Source organism: Macrobrachium rosenbergii, chromosome 42 (assembly GCF_040412425.1).
Source record: "Macrobrachium rosenbergii isolate ZJJX-2024 chromosome 42, ASM4041242v1, whole genome shotgun sequence".
NCBI classification, from domain to species: domain Eukaryota; kingdom Metazoa; phylum Arthropoda; class Malacostraca; order Decapoda; family Palaemonidae; genus Macrobrachium; species Macrobrachium rosenbergii.
The window spans coordinates 36,844,688-36,871,321 of NC_089782.1; the positions used below are offsets into that span (position 1 = coordinate 36,844,688).

The following is a 26,634-nucleotide window of genomic DNA, read 5'->3' on the forward strand; positions in this document are numbered from 1 at the left end:
TGTCTGTCTGTCTCTCTCTCTCTCTCTCTCTCTCTTGTTCATCATAACGATATAAAGAATAAAAGAATAAGCAAATTTCTTCGTCATAATTTCCTGCAAGAGAATCTCTCTCTCTCTCTCTCTCTCTCTCTCTGTTCATCATAACGATATAAAGAATAAGCAAATTTCTTCGTCAGAATTTCCTGCGAGAGAATCTCTCTCTGTCTCTCTCTCTCTCTCTCATCATCTCGATATAAAGAATAAGCTCTTTGTTCATCATAACGATATAAAGAATAAGCAAATTTCTTCGTCATAATTTCCTGCAAGAGAATCTCTCTCTCTCTCTCTCTCTCTCTCTCTCTCTCTCTCTCTCTCTCTGTTCATCATAACGATATAAAGAATAAGCAAATTTCTTCGTCATAATTTCCTACCAGAGAATCTCTCTCTCTCTCTCTCTCTCTCTCTCTCTCTCTTTGTCATCATAACGATATAAAGAATAAGCACAAATCTTCTTCATAATATCCTGTAAGAGAATCTCTCTCTCTCTCTCTCTCTCTCTCTCTCTCTCTCTCTCTCTGTCTTTCCTGCAAGAGAATAACGCAGGTCATTAATAATTAAGCGAATGTACAAAGGCCATTAAAACTTCAAAGTTATAATAAGACTTTGGTCATCTTTCAAATTACGAGAAATGAATAATTTTACCCGGAAAGTTTTCTTAACGACGTTGCACACTGGAGAGACGGAACTAGAGAAGGATCTGAATAGAAATTTCGACTTTCATTTTGAAGGGGAAAGCTTTCACAAAAATCTTCCGCCGGTTGACTTTCAGAGCATCTTGCATTCGTTTTCAGATGAAATTTCATTCAGTTTCAGATGAACTTTCATTCAGTTTCGGATGAACTTTCATTCAGTTTCGGAAGAACTTTCATTCCGTTTCAGACGAAATTTCATTCAGTTTCAGACGAACTTTCATTCACTTTCAGACGAAATTTCATTCACTTTCAGACGAAACTTTATTCAGTTTCAGACGAATTTTCATTCAGTTTCAGACGAACTTTCATTCACTTTTAGATGAACTTTTATTCACTTTCAGACGAACTTTCATTCACTTTTAGACGAACTTTCGTTGTTTCAGATGAACTTTCATTCGGTCACTGATGATCGTTAATTCACTTTCAGACGAGATTTCATTCACTTTCAGATTAACTTTAATCCACTTTCAACTTTAATTCTCCTAAATTTCAAGGCAGTTCTCATCCACATGTATTTCAGGACAGCTTTCATCCAGGTGACTTTCAGGACAACTTTTATTCAAATGACTTTAAAACAACATGCATTCAGCTAACTTTCAGAACATTCATTATTTGACTTTCAGAGCAGATTCCATTTAAATAACTTGCATGCAATATTTAACAGTATGACTTTCAAAACAGTTTGCATTCAACTGACTCTCAGAACAGCTTTCACTCATTTGACGTTCATGCTCTGAAAAGCATGTTTTATTAGGGAAACTTTTAATAATCATATGACTTTCATAGTAACTTTCAATTAATTGAACTACCTCTCAGAACTGCCTCCAACCATTTGACTTTCATACTAACTTTCACTTACTTGATTTTCAGAGTAGCTTTCATCGACTTGATCTTCGTAGCAACTTTCAATCACAAGAATTTCATAGTAGTTTTCACTGAAATGAATTCCACCTCAACTTTCATTCGCAACGTTTTTCAAGACAGCTTTCATTCAAAAGACTAGAACGGCGACTTTCACCGAAGTAATTAGAAGACAGCTTTCATTCGTCTAACTTTCGAAGCAGGAATCCTCTTCAGAAATGACTGACATCCATAGCAACTTTCACCATACTGACTTTCATTTTCTGAACGAATTTCACAAAAAAATTCTTAATTCAGTTACAGAAAACATGGACATCCAAAAAATGGCTTCAATTTCATATTCTGAATTGATCAACTTCCTTCAGGTAATTTTCAAATTACAGGTTACAGGATACAGAAATTATCGGTGAAATGGAGTTACAGAATCGGTACGGGATGGTCAGCTACTGTTTGAGAGAGCGTCGGTAAATTAGAGAGAACGAAATTATTACTTTGGTCTTTATAGACAGCGATAAAAACTTTTATTCTCAATTGCAAAACCTCTCGTTTACTTCGAATCTTGGTTTTGAATCGGACGAAGTTATGTGTTTATATTGTCACGTACATATACATACATACACACATACACATATATATATATATATATATATATATATATATATATATATATATATATATATATATATATATATATATATATATATATATATATATATATATATATATATTTATATATAATATATATATATATATATATATATATATATATATATATATATATATATATACACATATATATATATATATATATATATATATATATATATATATATATATAATCTCTCTCTCTATATATACATATGAAATACACCTGTGCAAGTAAGACCCATAGCGTTAATTACCTCGCGTTAATTACCTCGTTTACCTATACAGGAGGCCCACCAACATACGTAAAACCCATCTTACATCCACTGTTCCTTATATGAACGTTTATCGTCCGTACCTACACAAACAGATGGACAACTGTCAACATTGCATCGGCCGTGGCATCATCATACGGAAAGGAATACAATATACAATTTAGACCAAAGACCAAGCGCCGGTACCTATGAGGTCATTCAGCGCTGTAAGGGAAATTGAGAGTAGAAAAGTTTGAAAGGTGTAACAGGAGGAACCTAAAAGCAGTAAGATGGAAGACAGAGAATGTGAACGGAGGTAAAGTAAAACGAATGAAAGATCTAGCTGCAGCTAGAGGCTTAGGAAAGGGGACGCTGCGAAGAACCTTATGTGATGCCTACAGTGCACCGCGCGGCGTCAGCTAGCGACAAGAATCGTAGGAGCCAGCGCGCGTGAAATCGGATCTGACGAAGGCGTCTCCTAATCATTGTCACTTCTCCAGAGACAAAGGGGATTTCTGAAGAGATTTGTGGACGCAGCGAGGCAGCATTAGCCACTCCGTTAAAGAAACACAAACCTCTTGTGAAGGCGCTCGTAGGGTTTCTTGGCACCAGAGAGAGAGAGAGAGAGAGAGAGAGAGAGAGAGAGAGAGGGGCCGCCGAGCGCGCGCGTTTGAGAACATTGTCATTATAGAGTCTATATAAATGAATGTCTTATTATTATTATTATTATTATTATTATTATTATTATTATTATTATTATTATTATTATTATTTAGAAGATAAATCCTATTTATTTAGAACATATGAATAAGGTATTATTATTTTTATTATTATTATTATTATTTAGATGAACCCCTACTGATATGGAACAAGCCCACCACAGGGGCCACTGACTTGAAATTCAAGCTCCCAAAGAATATTATGGTGTCCAGTAGAATGAAGTAAGAGGAGGTGAAGTGATACACAAAAAGAACAGACATAACTTATCAGGAAAGAAAAAATAAATTAACAAAGTAATAAATACGTAAAAATATAAGAAAAGTAATAAATACGTAAAAATATAAGAAAAGTATTAAAACGCAAGGAGAATTGTATTAGAGCAGTAATGCATTGCATCTCCGCTTGAACTTTTAAAGTTCCAGTTGTACAGAGAGAGAGAGAGAGAGAGAGAGAGAGAGAGAGAGAGGTAACGAGGCTTAAGGGTTCAGAAACGCGTGAATGACAGAAGGGCCGAAAGTAGGGCGCTTAGTAAGCGAATGGAAGAAAGCGAGATAAGAGGGCAGCAACAAGAGTGTGAAGGCTGACTTCATCGTCAGGTGGACTCAAATTTCATCATCTTCTTCTTCTTCTTCTTCTTCTTCTGCTTCTTCTCCATCGTCGCTTTAAAATGCCTTCGGTAAATTTGTGAGGTCTTTCGCCGTGACATTCAAACAGAAGAAATGTCTTTCGTTTGTGCGGTGTTCACTGAATGACGTGATATTCCAATGCATTTAGCATTTCAGGAAAATGGTGTTTAGCATTTCGGGAAAATGGCCCTTTCTGAATCGCTCTTTAAATGTCTTCGTAATATTCCAACGTGTTTAGCATTTCAGGAAAATAGACCTTTCGCAATCACGCTTTAAAATGTCTTCGTAATATTCCAATGTGTTCAGCATTTCAGGAAAATATTCCTTTCTAAATCACGCTTTAAAGTATCTTCGTAATATTCCAATGTGTTTAGCATTTCAGGAAAATGACCCTTTCTCAATCACGCTTTAAAATATCTTCGTAATATTCCAGAGTGTTTAGCATTTCGGGAAAATGGTCATTTCTAAATCACGTTTTAAAATGTCTTCGTAATATTCCAATGTGTTTAGCGTTTTGGGAAAATATCCCTTTCTAAACCACTCTTTAAAATGTCTTCGTAATACTCCAATGTGTTTAGCATTTCGGGAAAATGTCCCTTTATTAATCACTCTTCAAAATGTCTTCGTAATATTCCAATGTGTTTAACATTTCGGAAAAATGTCCCTTTGTTAATCACTCTTTAAAATGTCTTCGTAATATTCCAAAGTGCTTAGCATTTCAGGAAAATATTCCTTTCTAAATCACTCTTTAAAATGTTTTCGTAATACCCCAATGTGTCTAGCATTTCGGGAAAATGACACTTTCTTAATCACGGTTCAAATTGTCTTCGTAATGTTCCAATGTGTTTAGCATTTCAGAAAAATATCCCTTTCTTAATCACGCTTCAAAATGTCTTCAGTAAATTTGTGAGGTCTTTCGCTAGGACATTACAACAGGCGAAATGCCCGTGAGGTATAAATTGAATGACCTGATATTCAAATGTTTTCAGTATTTCAAGAAGAAAATTTCTGAATCACACAGCTTGCTTTGATGAAGTGAATGACTCAGGAACTGATTGATTGATTAAAAGTTATCTGGCGTCATGACAGAGACAATAGTGATAGTGTGATACAGTCAGCATCGTAGACTTTAGTACTTTCTATCAAACACACACATACGTATCATAGATTTAATTTGTATTAGTGAAAGACCTTCCTGGCTAGTTCAAGACGTAAGTCTTCTTATGGTTTCTAGTCAATAGCCTGATTCCTCATCTCATTTAAGACTGGTCTCCATTCAGCCTCTGTAAAGAATTTAATATTCAGTCATTTACAAGTACAGTTTGTTCTGGCTATAAAAGATCTAGCATTCTAGCCACCTTTCTATCTTACTAAAATAGCCATTCCTATTTCTCTCACCCAGAAGGTAAAACACTGACTCTTATTTACTTCCATACTGCTCTAGCAAAGCATTTGCCATTTTATCTTAGTGTCTTTGGCCCGAGGCCAAACTCTGGGACCTGTGAGATCATTCAGCGCTTAAACGGAAACTGATAGTCGAAAGATTTTAAAGGTGCAACAAGTGGGCAAACCTCAAAGCAGTTGCACTATGAAACACTGTTAGTAAGACGGAAAAGAGAATATGAACGGAGGTACAGTAAAAGGAATGAAAGGGGGTTGCAGCTATGGGGGCCCGAAGGGACCCTGCAAAGAACCTCAAGTAATGCTTACAGTGCATCACGTGAGGCGCACTGACGGCACTGGGAAGGTGTTGAGATGCAAGACCACAGGAGACTCAGAGACAGGAGACATGGATATAATGATGATACGGAAGACATGAAAAGACATTAAATAAAAAGCTTGTGACGATGATGATGATAATGATGATGACGCAGAAGACATGAAAAGACATAAAACAGAAACCTCATGATGATGATACAATGGAAGGACCAAGGCCAATAACAACATCGACGAATTTCTACACATCTCAATTTATTAACGTAAATCGTTTACATAAACTGACACAGCTCTATACAGTATACAATATTCTATACAGAATACAATATTCTATACAGCATACATTATTCTATTTACAGGAAAAAAAAAAAGCTTCAAACATCACACAAACATCAGTGAAGAGATGACAACATCTTAGGAATCTTGATAAAAAATTAAATAAATAAAGTTGGTGTTGATGTTGATATGTTTACAAACTAAATAAACAATCGAGTTATCGAAATGTTTCTGTACATTCAGCTAATGATATTGCTGTCATCAAATGAGAAAAAAAAAATTTACAAAACTAGTTTTTTAGTTTTATTTTATTAAAGCGACACTCACTGGTTATTACAGGTTAAGCGATTCTATCCGGAAAGAGTAATGTATAGGTCTAATCTGAGGTTCACAAAGAACCTCGCGTCCTTTTTTTAAAAACATCAATGTTATACAAATAAAATACACACACACACACGATGAACATCGGCACACTGTCGACACTCATACATAATTCGTACATAGGTATACACGCTATATTGTGCAAGAACAGTTATTAATGAATCAAAATAAAAAACATTCAATTGCTAAGTCGCTGACTAGTATATCATAATAAGCTAAAAATGTGTACACGCGTGCCCGTACGCTCTAAGAGGTTCAATTCACCACCCCTTTTCATTTTAGACCTTTTACCTAACCCCCCGCCGCTACTTCTCTCTCTCCCCCTCCCATCCCCTCCAAGCTACACCATGTACATTTCTGGTCCGGTCGAACGACCACGATGCTATTTTAAATATCGCCGCTCACATCAAAGGAGCCAATTACCGTACACAATTCATTTGTTTATCATGGGGGGCGACACATAAATACGTGATTTTAGTATTGCCTTTTAAATCATTTGATCGGAAAGATCTCTCTCTCTCTCTGGGCGTGTAAAGAGGGGTAGAGAGTGTTCGTAGCTTATGTGGAGAGAAGTATGTTTATGTGTATATGTATGTGTGTTTGAAAGGGGGAGAAATGTCTATTGATGTAATTACACAGATGCGGAAATTCATGACGTACTAAATTCATCGCAATTTATTCAGTGATACATGGGCGGAAAGCAATGATGTAATACAATATATATATATATATATATATATATATATATATATATATATATATATATATATATATATATATATATATATATATATATATATATAGAGGTATGTAACACGAATCATCCGGTGAGTGTCTGGTTAGGTACGTGTATTACTTTACCGACAAGCCATGGCCATGTTTGTGCTACGTAGATATACTAATCGAGGCCTTATCGTGTTTATTTCCTTTTATATTGTTTTCAGCATCAAACTCATTTTTTTTATCAGAGCTGAATTCAGGCCAGATACCTCAAAATAATTTGCTAGTACAAGAATCAGAGGTTCAAGTTAATTCTAATCACGTCACTTACATTTCCCCCAGGAATATGCTGTTTGTAATTTAGGAATAACGAACTGAGAGCAATTATAGATTGATAATTAGTATAATTCCGTAAAAATATATTGAATATCAAGACAAGCAATAACTATGATCTGTATGGATCAAGGCAGACAACTAGAAATCGTAGAAATATACAAAACTTGAATTTTAACAAATATCAACATATTAACATAAACCTAGGTACATGAATTATATCAGAATCACCGGTAACATTATGTAAAACCTCCCTCAGATTGAACGGATTTTTTTTTTTTTTTAAATATACGCTTCAGTTCTTCCAAAATATAATTTGCATTTTCGCTCATTACGTCACAGGTCGTCAAAACACCAAGTAGTATTAAGGATCCACCATAAGTCAAGATGGTAGCGCCGGGAGTGCACCTCACGTAGAGAACTGTAAGCATTACTTTAGTTTCTTTGCAGCGTCCCTTCGGCCCCTAGCTGCAACTCCTTTCATTCCCTTAACTGTACCTCCGTTCATATTCTCTTTCTTCCATCTTTCTTTCCACCCTCTCCTGACATTTGTTTCATAGTGCACCTGAGAGGTTTTCCTCCTGTTACACCTTTCAAACCTTTTTACTGTTTTCCTTTCAACGCCGAATGACCTCATAGGTATTAGCCCTTGGCTTTTGGCCTAAATTTTAGATTCCATCCCATTCCTTAGAAGATACGCTGTTAAGTTCTTCGTGTGTAAAAGGAGACATTCGAATGTGTCAACATACCGTCATCGCAATACGTTCTTTGGAAGAGCACGTATCATAAAATCCGCATTCCGAATTTCTAAAACACTTTCAAAGGTTCAAAAGGAAATTAGAACGAGTACTCACTTAAAAAAGGAACCCCAATTTGCTTCTGGCGGTCTGATGCACTATAATTCTAAGACTACTGAACTGTCGAACAGTGTCGACAGTTTCATTTTACTTGAGTGAACGGAGAGTACAAGGACTCTGGATCGCCGAATAGAGAATGCAAGGATTCTTGAGCGTCGAATAGATATTACCGTACAAAGGCGCTGGATGGTCGAATAGAGAATATTAAGAGTTAATATGGCCGAATATGCAATAAAAATTACTATGCGTCGTCTGATACACTATATACTATCGAATAGAGACGGAAAAACGAGATTGTGGGATAAAACACATTGTAAGTCGTCGATCAGATAAGACTGGCGTCGCCTCACTGGCAGAAATTTAACTAAGAACGTTTTCAGCGAAGAGTTGAACATTCTTCCTCTATTCTTTACTTCAGTATTATCAAAAGAGAATACCTCTCTTTATTTAGTTACTGACAACACACGTTTTCGTTATTCTTAAGCTCATAGTTTTTTGGCAGACCTCGTGACAGGTATAGCATTCCCTATATATATATATATATATATATATATATATATATATATATATATATATATATATATATATATATATATATATATATATATATATTATATCCTCCCCGTACTGGAAAATATATTGCTTATACACCTAAGCAGTCACCACGAGTATTTTTACACATTATTTACACAAGAATATACGCTCTTGTCGTGCTTGCGTATGAATGTCCTTTATCGCGTTTGCGTATGGTGTGTGTGTGTGTGTGTGTGTTTGTGTGTGTGTACGGTTTAAAGAGATGGGAGAGCAGTGGGGGCGATAAGGAGATTGTAGTGGTATATTCTACGGCCATTAGTGTGCCCCAATCTGCTAAGTATTTATGTCCCAATCTGCTGCTAAGTACTTATGTCCCAAGCTGCTCCTAAGAATTTATGTCCCAGTCCGGTAAGTGTTTATGTTCTAATCTGCTGCTAAGAATTTATGTCCCAATCTGCTGCTAAGAATTTATGTCTCAATTTGCTGCTAAGTATTTATGTTCCAATCTGCTGCTAAGAATTTATGTCCCAATCCGCTGCTAAGAATTTAGGTCCCAATCTGCTGCTAAGAATTTATGTCCCAATCTGCTGCTAAGTATTTATGTCCCAATCTGCTACGTATTTATGTACAAATCTGCTAAGTATTAACGTCCAAATCTGCCAAGTATTTATGTCCAGATCTGCTGTTAAGCATTCATGTCCAAATCTACTGCTAAGAATTTATGTCCCAATCCACTAAATATTTGTCCCAGTCTGCTGCTATGTATTTATGTCCAAGACCGCTAAGTATTTATGTCCCGATCTGTTGCTAAGTATTTATGTCCCAATTCGTCAAGTATTTATGTCCTAATCTGCTACTAAGTATTTATGTCCAAGACCGTTAATAATTTATGTCCCAATCTGCTGCCAAGTATTATCGGACAATGTTTACCTGTGAGGACGGCATGGGCCTCCTTCGTGTACCTTATTATATCTATATTTGTGGGGAGAGAGAGAGAGAGAGAGAGAGAGAGAGAGAGAGAGAGAGAGAGAGAGAGAGAGAGAGAGAGAGAGAGAGAGAAATAAAACTATTCTTAAACGGCTAATGAATGCTCTGAAAAGCTTGAATTAAGGGAGAGGAAGAGAGGAAAAACCTCCGACTCCACCGAGAGAAGAAGATGAAGACGACGAAGAAGAAGAAGAAACCTCCCAGTTACGTCAGCTCCACCTCGGAGCAATCCGCCGAGACCCTTCTCCTCTTGGCCGCGTGCAGCTCGTCGGCGGTCAAGAGGAAGGGCGGCGGCTGGGCCATGATGGTCGTCGAAGGGTGCTGCTGCTGCTGTAGGGGGGCCTGCTGCTGGTGGTGATGTTGAGAAGAAGCGGCGATGGCGCCCTCGGAAAGAACCGGGTGGCCCAGGGATTCCGGAAGACGAGGGTGCGAGGACGAGGAGGAGGAGGAAGAGAGCCTCTTGCCCTCGACGTCCGCCACCATCGTCGACGCCATTTTGGCAGCCGCCGCCGCCGCCGCCGGGGAGAAGAACGGCAGTCCCCCCGGGGGGCTGATGGGAGGCGGGCACTTGGCATCGTGGGGCACGGCGGGGGTCTCCTGAACGGAGGAGGGAGGCGTCATCTTCCTCTCGAGCGACCTGAGGGCGTCCGTCGAGCTCTCGTCGTCGCTGCTCAGGTCCGGGTCGCGGGCGTCGTCGCCGGGGTGGGCGGGGCCCTGGGCGTGGTTGGCCTGGGTCATGTCGCCTTCGGGCTGGCTCGTGTCATCGCGCAGGCGCCGGAGTCTCTCCTGTTCCTCGCGCTTCTGCTTCCGCCATTTGGCCCGCCGGTTCTTGAACCACACCTGCAGGAGGGAGAAAAAAAAAAGAAATTAATACTTCAGACGAGAAGTCTCATAGATAAACTCTTTATTTAAAAAAAACTTTATTAAACTCTCTTTATTCTACTAAATGATTGCAATTAAAGAGAAGTCTCATAAATAAACTCTTTATTTAAAAAAAAAAGACTTTATTAAATAAACTCTCTTTATTCTACTCAATGATTGCGATTAAATTAATTGATATGCCTACTTCATTCTCTTGTAGGCCTATATATATAATATAGGATCTACTCGTCAAATGCATTTTTTCTATGGATTCCAGCAGTCGCACTGACTTCTTAATCTCTCTATTTTCTTTTATTTCTGGATACATAAAATACATACATACACACACACACACACACACACACACACACACACACACACACATATATATATATATATATATATATATATATATATATATATATATATATATATATATATTAGAATTATGAGCCAATGCAATTCTATTTGTGAACAAATAAAACGGTAAAGTAATCAATATTTTAGAAAAGTAGTCGCTTTAAGTACACGAAGGTGTAATCAAATATGATAAACAGCGGAGAAAGATAAAAACCACTTCATATTTAAAACGTCCATAAAAAAAAACTCTGGAATTAAATGTTACTCCTATTCCTTCCTCACTTCCAAATTTGATCACATTTGCCTTCCCCCACCCCCGCCCTCCTCCCGAAACCTCCTAACAACAACCGCTCCCTCCTCCCCAACCTCTCAGGCTGGTTCCCCAAGGGGGATATCTCTCCCCCACCTCATTAAAAAAAAACCTCGGTTCCCCTGAGGTACCAGACGCAATTGGGGACGGCCATCAACGCCTAATTTGTTAACGAGACGTGACGTACCGCGTGGAAGGGTTAGGGGGTGGGTTTCTGTGATTTAAAACTGATCGTCCGTTCCGTTGTGCTAATCTGTCGTCGTGTCTCGTATTGCTCTTGCAATTGACAGATCAATCGAAAATTGCAAAGATTGGTCATTATTCGTGGATTGTTCCGGGCTCCCATAAAGAAATAATTGGTGATAGTTCATTGTCTACAAAAGTTCAGGCGAAGATGCAATGCATTACTACCCTAATATAACTCTCCTTTGTGTTTTAACAATTTACTTACATTTTTATCTATTTATCTATTAATTTACTTTTTTCTCTTTTAATAAGCGTTCTCCTCTTTCTGTTTTTCTCTTATCCTTCTGTTACTTCTGTTGACTGAACACCATAATATTCTCTGGAAGCTTGAATTTCAAGTCAGTGGCCCCTATGGGCTGGTTTCGTATGAACAGGGTTAATTTTCTGAATAATAATAATAATAATAATAATAATAATAATAACAATAACACAAGGTAAGTGGTCTATATATATATATATATATATATATATATATATATATATATATATATATATATCACTATCTATGAAAGATCCATAACATTCAAAGACGTTTCATCCGACATTCTGAATCTCCAAGTCTTTCAGTTAGACCTTTTCTGAATGTGTAGGTTCAGCTCTGGTTGCCAGTCATTCACAGACTTCGTAGAAAAGTTTTCTCTGATGGCGATGCTGAAGAATATATATATATATATATATATATATATATATATATATATATATATATATATATATATATATATATATATATATATATATATATAAAAACAATCTATACAACGACAACGGGTAATATTCAACCCGGTATGCATCCACCTTTGAGGCGTGTTTAGTACAAGCCCGTTGGGGGTGACCGCAAAAATTTAAACAAAAGACCGTAAATATTATAAGATAATGACCCCCAAGACATATCAGTCCTAGATAAGGATCCCCCGAAAACCCTTGGGGGGTCTCTGTCTAGGAAAGACCCAAAGTTAGGTCATACAGACTAAAAGTAGAATAAAACTAGGTCGAGGAAACGAAAAGTTTATAAAAGAAAAAGGGGAATAAAGATAGTGGGTATTAACTGAAGAAAGACAAAATAAAGAATACTATCGAAAGCTAGACTAAAAGGGGTCGTAGAAGAGAGAGAAGTTTCTAGAAAGTTGAAAAACTAAATAAATAAAAAAAAGTAATTCATAAAAACAAGCGAGTATAAAGGAATGTCGCAGCGAAGAAAAAATTAGTTTAGAAAGGCAAAAAGAAAAATAGTTACCATAGAGAAAACAAAATTGATGACGACGTTCAAAAATGGAAAAATGAAATAAAAAAAAAGTTTATCCTGGATAAAATATTTTAGGCTTGAAGAAACAAATTCACTTTCCATGGTAAAGGAAAACTTAACCCCATAGGTAGAAAAACTGCGTTAAATGTTCACAAAAAAAAAAAAAAAATAAATAAAAAAAAAAAAAAAGAAAAAATCAGTATCAAGGAAATTACCTGAAACAAAATCCGGGTAAAAGTATAATATCCGGAAAGAGACAGAACAAATCTAAAACTATTTTTTTTATCTACAAGACGAAACAAAAGATGGCGTTAGGTCCGAGACCCCAATATCACCAAGTATCCGTAAAAATCAAGAACTGATACATTGAAAAAAAATCATGAATAGTCAACATATAAAAGCATAATATCCGGAATGATACAGAATAAATATATATAAAACTATTTTTTCATCTGGAAAAAATAAAACAAAGGGTGGTAGTATGTCTAGGCAACCCCAATAACACCAATTATCCGGAAAAATCTGGGTAAAACTATAATATCCGGAAAGATACACAACAAATACATATATTAAACAATTTTTTTCATCTGGAAGATAAAACAAGAGATAGCAACAGGTCTTAGGGAACCCCAATAATACCAATTATCCGGAGAAATCTGGGTAAAAACATAAAATCCGGAAAGATACACAACAAATATACATCAAAACAATTTTTTTTCATCTGGAAGATAAAACAAGAGATAACAACAGGTCTTGGGGGACCCCAATAACACCAAGTATCCGGAAAAATCTGGGTAAAAACATAAAATCCGGAAAGATACACAACAAATATACATCAAACCATTTTTCTCATCTGGAAGATAAAACAAGAGATAGCAACAGGTTTTGGGGGACCCAAAAACACCAGCTACCCACAAAAATCGAGATAATTTCACAAGGTAGAAGCTGAACCGACGCCCCGGAATAACAGAAGTCACCAAAAGTCAATAAAGTTACTTCAGAACTTATCTTCGGAACCGGGTTCTTGAATTCTCAGAACCGTTAGAACTTGTGGTTCCCAGTTCATGTTGTGCTTTTGTTTTATTATTTGTTATTCTTTGTTACTTCTCTTTACGAGTTTATCACTTGTGCCGTTATCTTTTCTCTGTACTAGGTTGCTTTGCAAATTTGGGTCCTCGAATTTGTAGCATTCTATATACTTCCCCAGACAGGTTTGTAGCCTGGTTTGTAATACAATAAAATAGAAAGTAAAATAGAAAATAACAAGGCTTAGAAAGCTTTTAAGAAAAAATCTCAAGAATGGGAAGAAAAACTATCCATTCGACCCCAATCTGCCGAGAAAATATCTCAATTAAGGGTGGGAACCGATTTGAATAATCTTATTTTTCTCCACAGGTATTGAGACGCCGGTAAGGACTGCAAGGATACATAATATTCTTTAGAACTCTGCATTTGGAGGCGCTATGGCCTCCATAAATCGTGTCAATTATACGGACTGAAATCGAAATATGTTAGCGACTGAAACAAGACTATGGCGTTCATTTTCAGTCGCACAATCGCGCCAAAAAAAAAAGAAAAAGAAAGACTAGTCTAAGAAGTATCATTACAGCTTATTCCCTCAGAAGCGTATATTCAAGACACGGAGGAATTACAAATTCTAAAGGGAGATAAAAATGTTAGTGTTTGAAGTGTTCCCCTCAAGACGAGCTTCTCCATAGCGTGGCTCGCCGCCCGTGTAGCAAACCCCAGCTGGTTGGACGCTGAGCAAACCACACCCGATTCTCAAACACCCCTAAACGCGGGAGGACCTCTTCTTCTTCTTCCGCCCATCAAAAGACACCCTTCGTGATGGGGACGACCGGGTGGTTGCTTGGGGAAAGGGTTGGATGATGGGCGGGCGGGCCCGCCCAGCCGGGTAGGGTTGGGGGGACCACTGACCCCTGCTTCTGCTGCTGCTGCTGCTGCTGTCACCAGCAGAGAGAGAGAGAGAGAGAGAGAGAGAGAGAGAGAGACGAGCGCCCACCTCACTCGATCCCTACCTACCTACCTACCTCCTCCCCGTGTTCCTCCTCCTACCTTTCGCGCCATTTTTGCCTCCCGCCAAATCTCACAAAGTGGCTATTAGCTTCTCTCAACAACAACGAACCTAAAATTAAATTGTCGACGCATCATATCGTCAAATTAGCGCGAGTTTAAAGCGCGCTCGCTCTAGCTACCATGAACCTCGTCTTTGTCACATTAACGCGTTCGACTCAAAGTTTGTAAATGGGCAATTAGCGGCTCCAGCAACCGTGATCGCTAATTGGCCAGTCAGTTTACATTGTTGCCACGTCGATGGTCACACACGCCCCGCTTGCCACATCACCGATCATAGCTGACACAGGAGATGATGTTCCGGCTGCAATAGGCGATTCTCTGTTCCAGCGATGGGGGAGGGCCTTTGATTCCCTTTGTTTAGACGGAAAATATTATTCTCCCCAATGGACAGGCAAAAGAATATTACTTTCTTTGTCGGGCGCAAAAGACATATTCGGTATTTCTTCACAGGTGGAGAGCGAGAGAGAGAGAGAGAGAAAGAGACTCGGTGCGGAATTTGAATAAACATTGGATTCCAGATATATTTGACGTTTCATTTCAATTTGCGAGTGGAAGAGGTAAAAGAGATTTTAATACACGCCGGGTTATTTGCGTTCCTCCCGCTCTCTCTCTCTCTCTCTCTCTCTATCTCTCTCGGGAAAAGGGCGAAACGAGGTCTGGAGTTCGTGCCTGCAAAACGCACAATATATTGCCTGTATATTTAAAGAATGTGTGCTTGCGTGTACGTATGTTTTTGTGATTAGACGTAGCTCCGTCGGTACATGGAATGATTTGGTCTAATGTAAAGTTTGTTGCAAATGCTGATTCATAGGCTAAAGTATTTTTGTCCTTTAAAATCGATAATTTTGGCTTATAATGACTCTTAATAAATAAAATCTGCAACGACTTCATTATAAATACTTACAAATTTAAGTAAGGAAAGTCTCTTATTGAAGAATAGAACGTAGAATTTAGGCCAAAGGCATAGCGCTGGGACCTATGAGGTCATTCATCAATGAAACGGAAATTGACAGTGGAAAGGTTTGAAAGGTGTAACAGGAGAAAAACCTCAAAGCAGTTAGGAGAGGGTGGATAGCAAGATGGAAGAAAGAGAATATGAATGGAGGTTCAGTAAAAAGAATGAAAGAGGTTGCAGCTAGGGTCCGAAGGGATGCTGCAAAGAACCTTTAGTAATGCCTACAGTGCACCACTTGATGTGCACTGGCGGCATTAACCCTCTACATAAAATATTAAGTTTATGAGGTAAAGGATAAATCAACGAACTTATCTGAAGGTTCCAGAAATATGATGCAGAGATTAAGACCCTGTTTACGCTCTGAATGAATGAATGCCTCCAGGGAGTACTACTCCTCATGGTATGTGCACAACTTGGTTGCCTAAGCAGGATCGAATGGATATCATTGCTACTCTTCTAAACAAGAGATCATCTCACTTGGCTACTTGTGACATCAACGATTCTTATCAGATCTCAGGGCGATTCTGGCTTCAGAATCTTATCGTGGTTTCCAGAGGTATTAATTTCTAACTGAAAAAAGGACTTCATCGTCGCTGACCACTGCCGTTGCGACGCCCAATTAGGAGACATATTAAAATCGTGAAAGGTTTTCTTGACCATTCCCATGAGGCTGAACCAGTCTTTATACGAGATTGGTCTTCGTTCATCAAGACCCCTGTTACTGGGATGGTTTTTTTTTTACATGAAGAGCAGTTACTGGGATGGGTCTTCGTTTACGGGATGGTTCTTTTTTCATGAAGACCACTGTTACTGGTATGGGTCTTTGTTTATGAAGACCAATTATTGGGATGGGTCTGTTCAAGAAGTCCACTGGTATTGGGATGGGTCGTTGTTCATAAAGAATATTATTATTGTGATGGGTGTTTGCTCATAAAGACCACTGGTACTGGGATGGTATTTGTTCATGAAGGCCATTTTATTCCAGCAAGTCCTTAAATACAAAAATTACTGTTACTGTGAGGGGTGTTTGTCCACGAAGACTACTGGTACTGGGATGGGCCACTGTTCATAAAGACTACTGTTTTTATCGTCATGGGCCTTCTTGCATACAACCACTGACACTGAGGTGGGCTTCTGCTCGTGAAGACATGATTTAGTGTGATGGTAGCTCACAATGTGGTAAGCACTGAAAGTTATACAGAACTGTGGACACCATGTACCACCATCTCTGTGATGGGTGGTCTCTCAGAGGTCCTCACCAGACCTCTTTTCCCCCTTCGATAACGAACTACACTTAGGGGGCACCTACTCTACCCTAAAATGGAAAACTGCAGTATCTGCAAAATTTTCGAAATTGAGACATGGCACCTATTGGGGTCGTGAAACACTAATACACAAGTTACTGCAGTTTCAGAATGATTCCTCGAGGCTTTCCACGAGTTTTTAGGGGGTCCCAGTTGCAGTATCTGCAAAATCAGCAGTAAGGCAAGGGAGTATCTACCATTTTTCTCAGTATCTGCAAAATCAGCAGTAAGGCAAGGGAGTATCTACCATTTTTCTCAGTTTTGTATTTTTGCAGATACTACAGTCTTCCATTTTAGGGCAGTACTGGTAAAAGGACTTACTGGAGAGGGCAGAAGGAATGTAAAATTACTAATAATTTTAATCGTCTCTCCAGGAAGAATGAAAAAAAATTACTATTATTTTTTTATTATTTATCATTATCACTGTAGTCAGCTACAGCTTATTACTGTTATTCTATTGTTTATGTGATTATAACTGTTGTTTTTTTTTAACTTTCTTCTTGTTTTAACAACTGCCATCAATTCTCTTATCAATGCTGACCTGAAAGTTTTGTTTTAATTTCTGATGATGATGATGACTGTTCACCACGTTATCACAAGCTTCTTAATGACTCTATTCATCGTTATCGTCAAGATCTCCGGATTGAATTCGATAATCAGTAGCTGATTACCTCCCTGAAGACGATTATTTCGGATAATCAGCCTTCGCTCCAGGACAGGATTAATTATACAAGATGATAATGATTATCAGATGTAATTCCTACGGATAATCAGCCTCTCCTCCAGGCTATGACTGATTATACAAGATGATGATAATTATCAGGTGATATAAGATATAATTCCTGTGGATGAACGATATATTGACCTCGTTAAAAGTTATAAAGGCCTTATGCCAGCGTGGGCCCTTGTTCCTTTAGCAGCCTGTATGAGATAGCGGTAATTGAACTGAATTGAGCGTAGAATTTAGGCCAAAGGTCAAGCACCGGGACCTATGAGGTCATTCAGCGCTGAAACGGAAATTGACAGTAAAAGGTTTGAAAGGCGTGACAGGAGGAAAACCTCAAAGCAGTTGCACTATGAATCAATTGTTAGGAGAGGCTGGAAAGTAAGATGACAGAAAGAAAATATGAAAGGAGGTACAGTAAAAGGAATAAAAGGGGTTGAAGCTAGGGGCCGACGGCACGCTGGTGTTGAAAGCTAAAAATAATATTAACAAAGTGATTCTTCAAAATTACACGGAGTATTCATCATTTCACAAGTAACCATTGCTAAATATATACATATATATTTTCTAAGACAATACTTTGTATATAATATCCAGAAAGCCACAAAAGGTTAAATCAATTTCAATACAGTAACATGACTGACATGTCCAAGCCATCTCAGTTTCTGAGAACTCAGCGTTTCCCATAAGTAGGGCTGAAGATGATTGGCCAGTACAGAAAAATGACTTATTAATATAAAAATTACACCCATAATATCTGTTTTCTTAAGGTGTTTCCTGCTGGGCATAAAGTTAGTATCAATACTGAAGTTGATTCCCCCTAATTTTACCGCAGGATATTCTCATCTTATTTTGGTAATGTTATCTTGCAATAGAAAACATACCGAGTATTTTTCATAAGCAAGAACACTTTTGGAGCAACAGCATTGTTGAAGCAACGGCATTTTTGCAGCAATAACACTTTTGAAGCAACAGCACTTTTGAAGCAAAAGTACTTCTGAAGCAACAGCACTTTTGAAGCAAAAGCACCTTTGAAGCACAAGCACTTTTGAAACAACAGCACTTTTGAAGCAAAAGCACTTCTGAAGCAACAGAACTTTTGCAGCAACAGCACTTCTGAAGCAAAAGCACTTTTGCAGCAACAGCACTTCTAAAGCAAAAGCACTTCTGAAACAACAGCACTCTTGAAGCAAAAGCACTTCTGAAGCAAAAGTACTTCTGAAGCAAAAGTATTTCTGAAGCAAAAGCACTTCTGAAGCAACAGCACTTCTGAAGCAACAGCACTTCTGAAGCAAAAGCACTTTTGAAGAAAAAGCACTTCTGAAGCAACAGCACTTTTGAAACAACAGCAGTTCTGAATCAACCTAGACTGAGAAATTTACTTAACTTCGACACAGCGGTTTAAGTAAAGAAAAAGCTTTGAGATGCCTTGAAGGTTAGCAAACTAAAGCAGGTTCATGTAGCCATTCTGCCCTACAATGGAAGACTGCAGTGTCTGCAAAAATACAAAACTGAGAAAAATGGTAGACACTGCAGTTTTCCCTTGCCTTGCCACTGAGTTTTGCAGATACTGCAAATGGGACCCCCCCTAAATAAAGCATTGAGGAATCATTCTGAAACTGCAGTATCTTGTGTATTAGTGTTTCACGAGCCCAGTAGGTGGCATATCTCAATTTCGAAAATTTTCCAGATACTGGAGTTTTCCAGCATTTTGTTAAATTGTTTTCCACACGGTTCTCACCATGAAAAAACGTTTTACGGCAAAACGTATTAAGAAATAAAAAAAAAACACGGTCTTAAGTTCTGCGACGTGCATAATAAGAGCAAGATCTTATAAAAAAAAATTTTTCAGGAAAAAAATTATTTTCCAGGAAAAAAGTTGCATGACAAAAAAAATTTTCTGAACAGGAAATTTATGTTATAATATAACGTAGAGAAACCCTTCTTAAGTCTTATGAAGCCAATAATAACAGCAAGATCTTACAAAAAAATATTTTCAGTTTAAAGAAAAATGTTGCATCACACGAAAAAAAAAATAATTGCTGAACAGGAAACGCACATTACAATATAACGAAGAAAAACGATCTTAAATTTCGCAAAGTGCATAATAACAGTAAGATCTTATTAAAAAAAAAGTTTCAATTTAAAGAAAAAAGTTGCATGACGAAAAAAAAAAATACTTCTGAACAGGGAAACTTTAGTTGTAAATCTAATAAAAAAAAAAAATAAAACCTTTAAATGGAGAGATTTATTCAGTCTTTCAGTCTTCCGTTCCGTCGTAATTACGAAGGCTAAAAAAAAAAAAAAAAAAAAAAAAAAAAAAAAAAAAGGGGGGCGAGACAGTATCCAAGCCACCAGACAACACAACAAACTGCGCGCTTTGGTGACGCAACACAAAGAACTAAAAAAAAAAAAAAAATAAAAAAAAATGTCCGCTCTACAAAAGTGCAACATTGTAACTCGGAGTATATAGAACGAGCGAAAAGAGCCGTCATTCGCCGACTGCTGTCGCTGATTCATGATTAGTTTACCGCAAATGATGGCGAAGCGAGTAATTGCTCTGAAATGCTTTGAAATGCTTTGAAAGACCTCCTCCTCCTCCTCCTCGTATGTATTCAATTCCGGCGCGCTGCCTATTAGCGCAAGTTTTCATTACGCCACAGAAAATATGAAAACTCGGCAATATGCTGTTAATTGGCCTCTGGTCTGAACTTTGATTTTTTTTTTTCTTTCTCCTCTTTTTTTTTTTGAATTCCCACATGATTTTTCAAAAAAAAAAAAAGGGAATACTGTAGGGAGAGAGAGAGAGAGAGAGAGAGAGAGAGAGAGAGAGAGAGAGAGAGAGAGAGAGAGAGAGAAAAAGCTACCGTCAAAATGTACATTAGGCAAAATATATAAAACTGAGAGAGAGAGAGAGAGAGAGAGAGAGAGAGAGAGAGAGAGAGAGAGAGAGAGAGGCTACCGTCAAAACGTACATTAGGCAAAACATAAAACCGAGAGAGAGAGAGAGAGAGAGAGAGAGAGAGGCTACCGTCAAAACGTACATTAGGCAAAACATATAAAACTGCGAAAGAGAGAGAGAGAGAGAGAGAGAGAGAGAGAGAGAGAGAGAGAGAGAGAGAGAGAGAGAGAAAAGCTACCGTCAAAATGCATACATTAGGCAAAACATATAAAACTGAAGCATGGCGCGACAAATGTCCACACATCAAAATAAAGAGAAATGTTTAAAATTGTTTCACAGTTCCGACCGTATGATATATAGGGGCCTCGTTAACTCGCAATGCAAAATGTGAAGGAAGGACCGCGGGAGGAAACGCGGAATATATATATATATATACACACATATATATTTATATATAAATAAATAAATAAATATATAGACACAAACTAATATGCATGGATGTAGAAATGAATAATATCTCCCTCTCCGTTTTACTCCGTCCAATTATTTTTCATTCATTTATTTTCTGCTCTTAATGATCACGCCTGCCTTTTTGCTTGCATTTGCTATTTTTTTTTTTTTTTATTATAAGCATTTTGTTAAATTGTTATGAATGGGGAGACAGGTGACGTATCTCACAAATACGCAACGCTGTTGTAGTCGGCCAATTATGATTAACGTAACTTTTGATGACGGTGATGACGATAAAAAAAAAAAAAAATTCATGCGCCCCCACCGAAAACCGAGCTCCGATACCAAATATGCGTGAGAGTATTTCTAGTTGAATATTTTCCTACTGCAGTTGGTTGCCTTTATATTACGCTGGAATTTTGCCTAAAGGCAACTCCCAAGTCGGTTAAGGTTTTAAAGGACATGAGAGGTCTGGTGTGAACCACTGAACACTGACAGCCAACCAAGACCATTGTCCTGCAGGCACTCTGATAATAATTAAGAGGTGGTAATGTGTACTTATTTTATATATATACTATATATATACATATATACATACACATATATAAACACATATATTATATATATATATATATATAAACTATTTTAATTCTGTAATGATGCAAGAAAGTTTGTAAACTTCTATTATCGTATTTATGGCGAATATTTCCTTAAGACAAAGCATACTAGACATTTCTGTTCATACCTAATTTGAACTCGTCATTCTGACATTTTATTTTAGATATATTGTGAATTTTTTTTTTTTTTTTTTTAGCAAATTACGGAACATTATATCTTTCAGCTTTCAAATTACCCCATAGTTTTAGCACCCTAACATGAAATAACTCTTCACAAACCGAACAATGAACAAGTTACCAAGAAAATTCTCTACAGAGAATCATAAGAAGTTTATATCTTTTTCCTCAACCCTTAATGCAAAACATATGTCATAAACAGCATTAAAATGTTCATGATTGTAAAGGAACATTATCTTGTGCCAAAATAATGAATATATATCTTTCTTTCACACCTGATTTTTTGTGTCTATGTTCTCACAATTAAATATATAGTCTTTTGTTTGTTGCTACCTTTAACGCATCATTTTTACTTTTGTTATTTCGTTTCTTTAAGAATGCTGCAATAAATTACACTCGTTCAGTTTTAAAATTACACTAAAAGAAGTACCCTACTTCAAAGGTAAATATCACTCTGTGTAAATTTAGTCAATAAAAGATGGGTGCATTAAAATTAGGCCTACAATATAAAATAATTAATAGAAAATCGGATACATAATATTTCATACAGTAGACTACCTTCTAAAGCAATTACTCTCTCCCTCTCTAATCTACACAGATCAATCGCAGGCAAATATCTGTGTGTAAATGTGGTTAATGAAAGATGGGTGCATTAAAATTACAATATTACAGATTAATAACAAACAAGTAAAAAATGCGCCGAAGTTTTTTCGGCGCAATCGAGTTTTCTGTACAGCCGCTACAGCATCTAATCAAGGCCACCGAAAATAGATCTAACTTTCGGTGATCTCGGTATAATGCTGTATGAGCCGCGACCTATGAAACTTTAACCACGGGCCGGTGGTGGCCTAGCTTGTCTCGTTGCTAGAAGCACGATTATGGCTAACTTTAACCTTAAATAAAATCAAAACTACTGAGGCTAGAGGGCTGCAATTTGGTATGTTTGATGATTGGAAGGTGGATGATCAACACACCAATTTGCAGCCCTCTAGCCTCAGTAGTTTTCAAGATCTGAGGGCGGACAGACAAAGTCGGCACAACAGTTTTCTATTCAGACTAAAAAATGGATACACAACTTCATACAGTATAATATCCTTAAAATAAATTACCTTCTTCCTCTCTAAATATGACCACCTAAACCCCATCTTACCTCGACTCTTTCTTCCTTGAGGTCGACCTTGAGGGCGAGCTGCTCCCGGAGGAGGACGTCCGGGTAGTGAGTCTTGGCGAAGGTCCTCTCGAGCTCCTCCAGTTGTTCCTCGGTGAAGATCGTGCGGTGGCGCCTCTTGCGCTTGCCTCCGGCTCCGGACGCTCCGAAGAGCGAGGCTGAGTAAAGGCCTGGATACTGGCCGGGACCTTTTTGGGGGAAGAGACAAATGCAAGGATGTTAGTTAGTCCTCGATAGATGGCGCTGTTTTTGTTTACTCAATAATGACATTTTTTTTTTTTTTACTCAGGGGATGGCGTTGTTTTTTTTGTTTTTGTTTACTCAATAGATGGCGTTGTTTTTTTGTTTACTCAATAGATGGTTTTATTGTTTTTTACTCATTAAATGGCGGTTTTTTTGTTTACTCAATAGATGGTTTTGTTGTGTTTTGTTTTGTTTACTCAATAGATGGTTTTGTTGTTTTTTACTCAATAAATGGCGGTTTCTTTGTTTACTCAATGGATGGTTTTGTTGTTTTTTGTTTTCTCAATAGATGGTTTTGTTGTTTTTTACTCAATAAATGGCGGTTTTTTGTTTACTCAATAGATGGCGTTGATGTTTTTGTTTCTGTTTACTCGATAGATGGCATTTTTGCTTTTGTTTTCGTACTCTCGTGCGCCTCAGAGCAGGAATGCAGCGTTCGCAAGCACTCGGGCAGAGTTTACGTATCTAGATCTAAGATTACTGCTCCACAAGATAGTTTCTGGCTTCGTTCATGGGTCTGAAAGCAGAAATTCAAAGCAGTCCGTGTCGAAGCCTATGGTTTACGTTCCCGGGCCTGAAAGCAGAGATTCTAAATGGTCTTTGTTGAAGTCTATGGTTTTAGCTTATGAGCCTGCAAGCAGAAATTCAAAGCAGTTCGTGTCGAACCTGTGGTTTTCGTTCATGGGCCTGCAAGTAGAAATTCAGAGAACTCTTTGTTCGAGTCTACGGATCTTAGTCTTAGGTTCATGCTCTTTAGATTATGTCTGGTTTTATTCAAAACCGTGCTTCCGAAACCATGAATTCAGAGTCGTCTTAGGCTAGGTCTTGCATCCTGACCTTCAGGTTCTCTATTTCTGTGTCTCAGAACATGAATTCGAACAATTGTAAAATACCATTCAAACAAACTGTATCCACCTGTGGGTCTGAAGTCCAGAATCTGAGCGTTCTTGCGCTACACACACCTGGCAAGATTATGTCTGCCTGGGCATCTAATGAATTCGGAATGGAATGGAATATAAAATTTGGGCCTAAAGCCAAGCGCTAGGATCCACAAGGCCATTCAGCGACAAAGGGTGTAATAGGATGCACGATGAAACAATTGTTAGAAGAGTGTGGAGAGGAAGATGGAAGACAGAGAATATGAACGGAGATACAATAAAAGAAAGGAAGGGGCTGCAGCTAGGGGCCTCAGGGACGCCGGAAAGAACCTTAGGCAATGCCTACAGTGTGCCGGGTGAGGTGTCTGAGAACAGAAATTCAGACGAGCTTGAGTTAATCTTCCACCAGTTACGATTATTTATGAGACTTTTTTTATTACGCTGGCCTTATGCCAGCACGGGCTCTTGCTCATAGAGCAGCCCGTAATTATGAGACAAGAGCAAAAAGGTAGCCATTCTTAGACAGAGGTGGCATTATGTTAAAGTGTATATATACATATATATATTTATGTGTATAATATATATATATATATATATATATATATATATATATATATATATATATATATATATATATATATATATATATGTGAACACGAAATATCATATATCACTGTCATATAATTATATTAAACTGCTCTTAATTACAAGAGTAATTCATTTCTTTCTAACTGTCAAATCCCTCAGCTTTCATGAACTAAATTTTTATCACAAGAGTAATTCGTTAATTTCTAACTGTCAAATCCTCAGCTTTATATATAACATACATATTTTTATATAAGATATATATATATTATATATATATATATATATATATATATATATATATATATATATATATATATATATATATATATATATATATATATATATATATATATATATATATATATATAATCTGCGCGTGTGTGAGTCGACAGGACATAAAAGACTACAAAGTTAAAACGGGATAAGTAAAAGAATAATTGAGAAAGACGAGTGGCAGAATTTAAAAAAAAAAATTGAGCGTCGACGAATATCTAAAAGATTATGACATTATGCAGAAAAGCAATTAATGGAGCCAAAGAAGAAAGGCAAAATTACATTTGCCTGAGTGTCATCTTCTGAGAGAGAGAGAGAGAGAGAGAGAGAGAGAGAGAGAGAGAGAGAGAGAGAGAGAGATTCATTCTATTATATCTCAAGTTAATTCTGTTGGTTTTTCTCCTACTGTTATGTGTGTGTGAGAGAGAGAGAGAGAGAGAGAGAGAGAGAGAGAGAGAGAGAGAGAGAGAGAGAGAGACTCATTCTATCTCAATTTAATTTTGTTGGGTTTCCTCCTATGTGTTATGTTATGAGAGAGAGAGAGAGAGAGAGAGAGAGAGAGAGAGAGAGAGAGAGAGAGAGAGAAAGTCATTCTATGTCAAGTTAATTTTGTTAGTCTTTCTCCTACGGTTATGTGTGTGTGTGTGTGTGTGTGTGAGAGAAAGAGAGAGAGAGAGAATCATTCTATCTCAAGTTAATTTTGTTGGGTTTCCTCCTACGGTTATGTGGGTGAGAGAGAGAGAGAGAGAGAGAGAGAGAGAGAGAGAGAGAGAGAGAGAGAGAGAGGGAGAGAGAGAGAGAGACTCATTCTATCTCAAGTTAATTCTGATGCTTTTCTTCCTACGGTTACAAAATAAACCTTTGTTGAAGGTTTATTACTATATACTAATTTCGAAAGCAATTACTTATAAGCGTAATACACAAGTGATTATTTCAGCTATGCATGATTTATGAAAGCAAAATCTTTATCATGCGATTTTCATGCACAATTGCAAATTTTTTTTTTTTGGTTAGCGGCTAAAAAAAATTACCTTTTATGTTAGCGCCTAACAAAAAAAAATTACCTTTCATTTATATTAGCAGCTAACAAAAAACATTACCTTTTATCTGTGTTAGTAGCTAACAAAAAAAATTACCTTTTATGTTTGCTGCTAACAAAAAAATTACCTTTTATCTATGTTAACAGCTAACAACAAAAAATTATCTTTTATCTATGATAACGGCTAACAAAAAAAATTACCTTTTATCTATGATAAAAGCTAAAAAAATACCTTTTATCTATGTTAGCGGCTAACAAAAAAAATTACTTTTATATATGTTAGTGGCTAACAAAAAAAATTACCTTTTATCTTAGTGGCTAACAAAAAAAAATTACCTTTTATCTGTTAGCGGCTAACAAAAAAAAATTACCTTTTATCTGTTAGCGGCTAACAAAAAAAATTACCTTTTATCTATGTTAGCGGCTAACAAAAAAATTACCTTTTATCTGTTAGCGGCTAACAAAAAAAATTACCTTTTATCTATGTTAGCGGCTAACAAAAAAATTACCTTTTATCTATGTTAGCGGCTAACAAAAAAAAATTACCTTTTATCTATG

At 37.1% G+C, this 26,634-nt stretch overlaps 1 protein-coding gene across 1 annotated transcript in view; it reads right to left on the reverse strand.

Annotated features, from left to right (window-relative positions):
- Positions 1-8,723: 8,723 nt before the first annotated feature.
- LOC136828267 (uncharacterized) overlaps positions 8,724-26,634 on the reverse strand; it is a 41,546-nt gene continuing 23,635 nt past the window's right edge. The window contains exons 2-3 of the mRNA XM_067086127.1: positions 23,038-23,243; positions 8,724-10,481 (exon numbers count right to left, since the gene is read on the reverse strand). Coding sequence (XP_066942228.1) covers positions 9,846-10,481; positions 23,038-23,243 — 842 coding nt within the window. The 3' untranslated portion in view covers positions 8,724-9,845. The remainder of the gene's footprint in view (positions 10,482-23,037; positions 23,244-26,634) is intronic.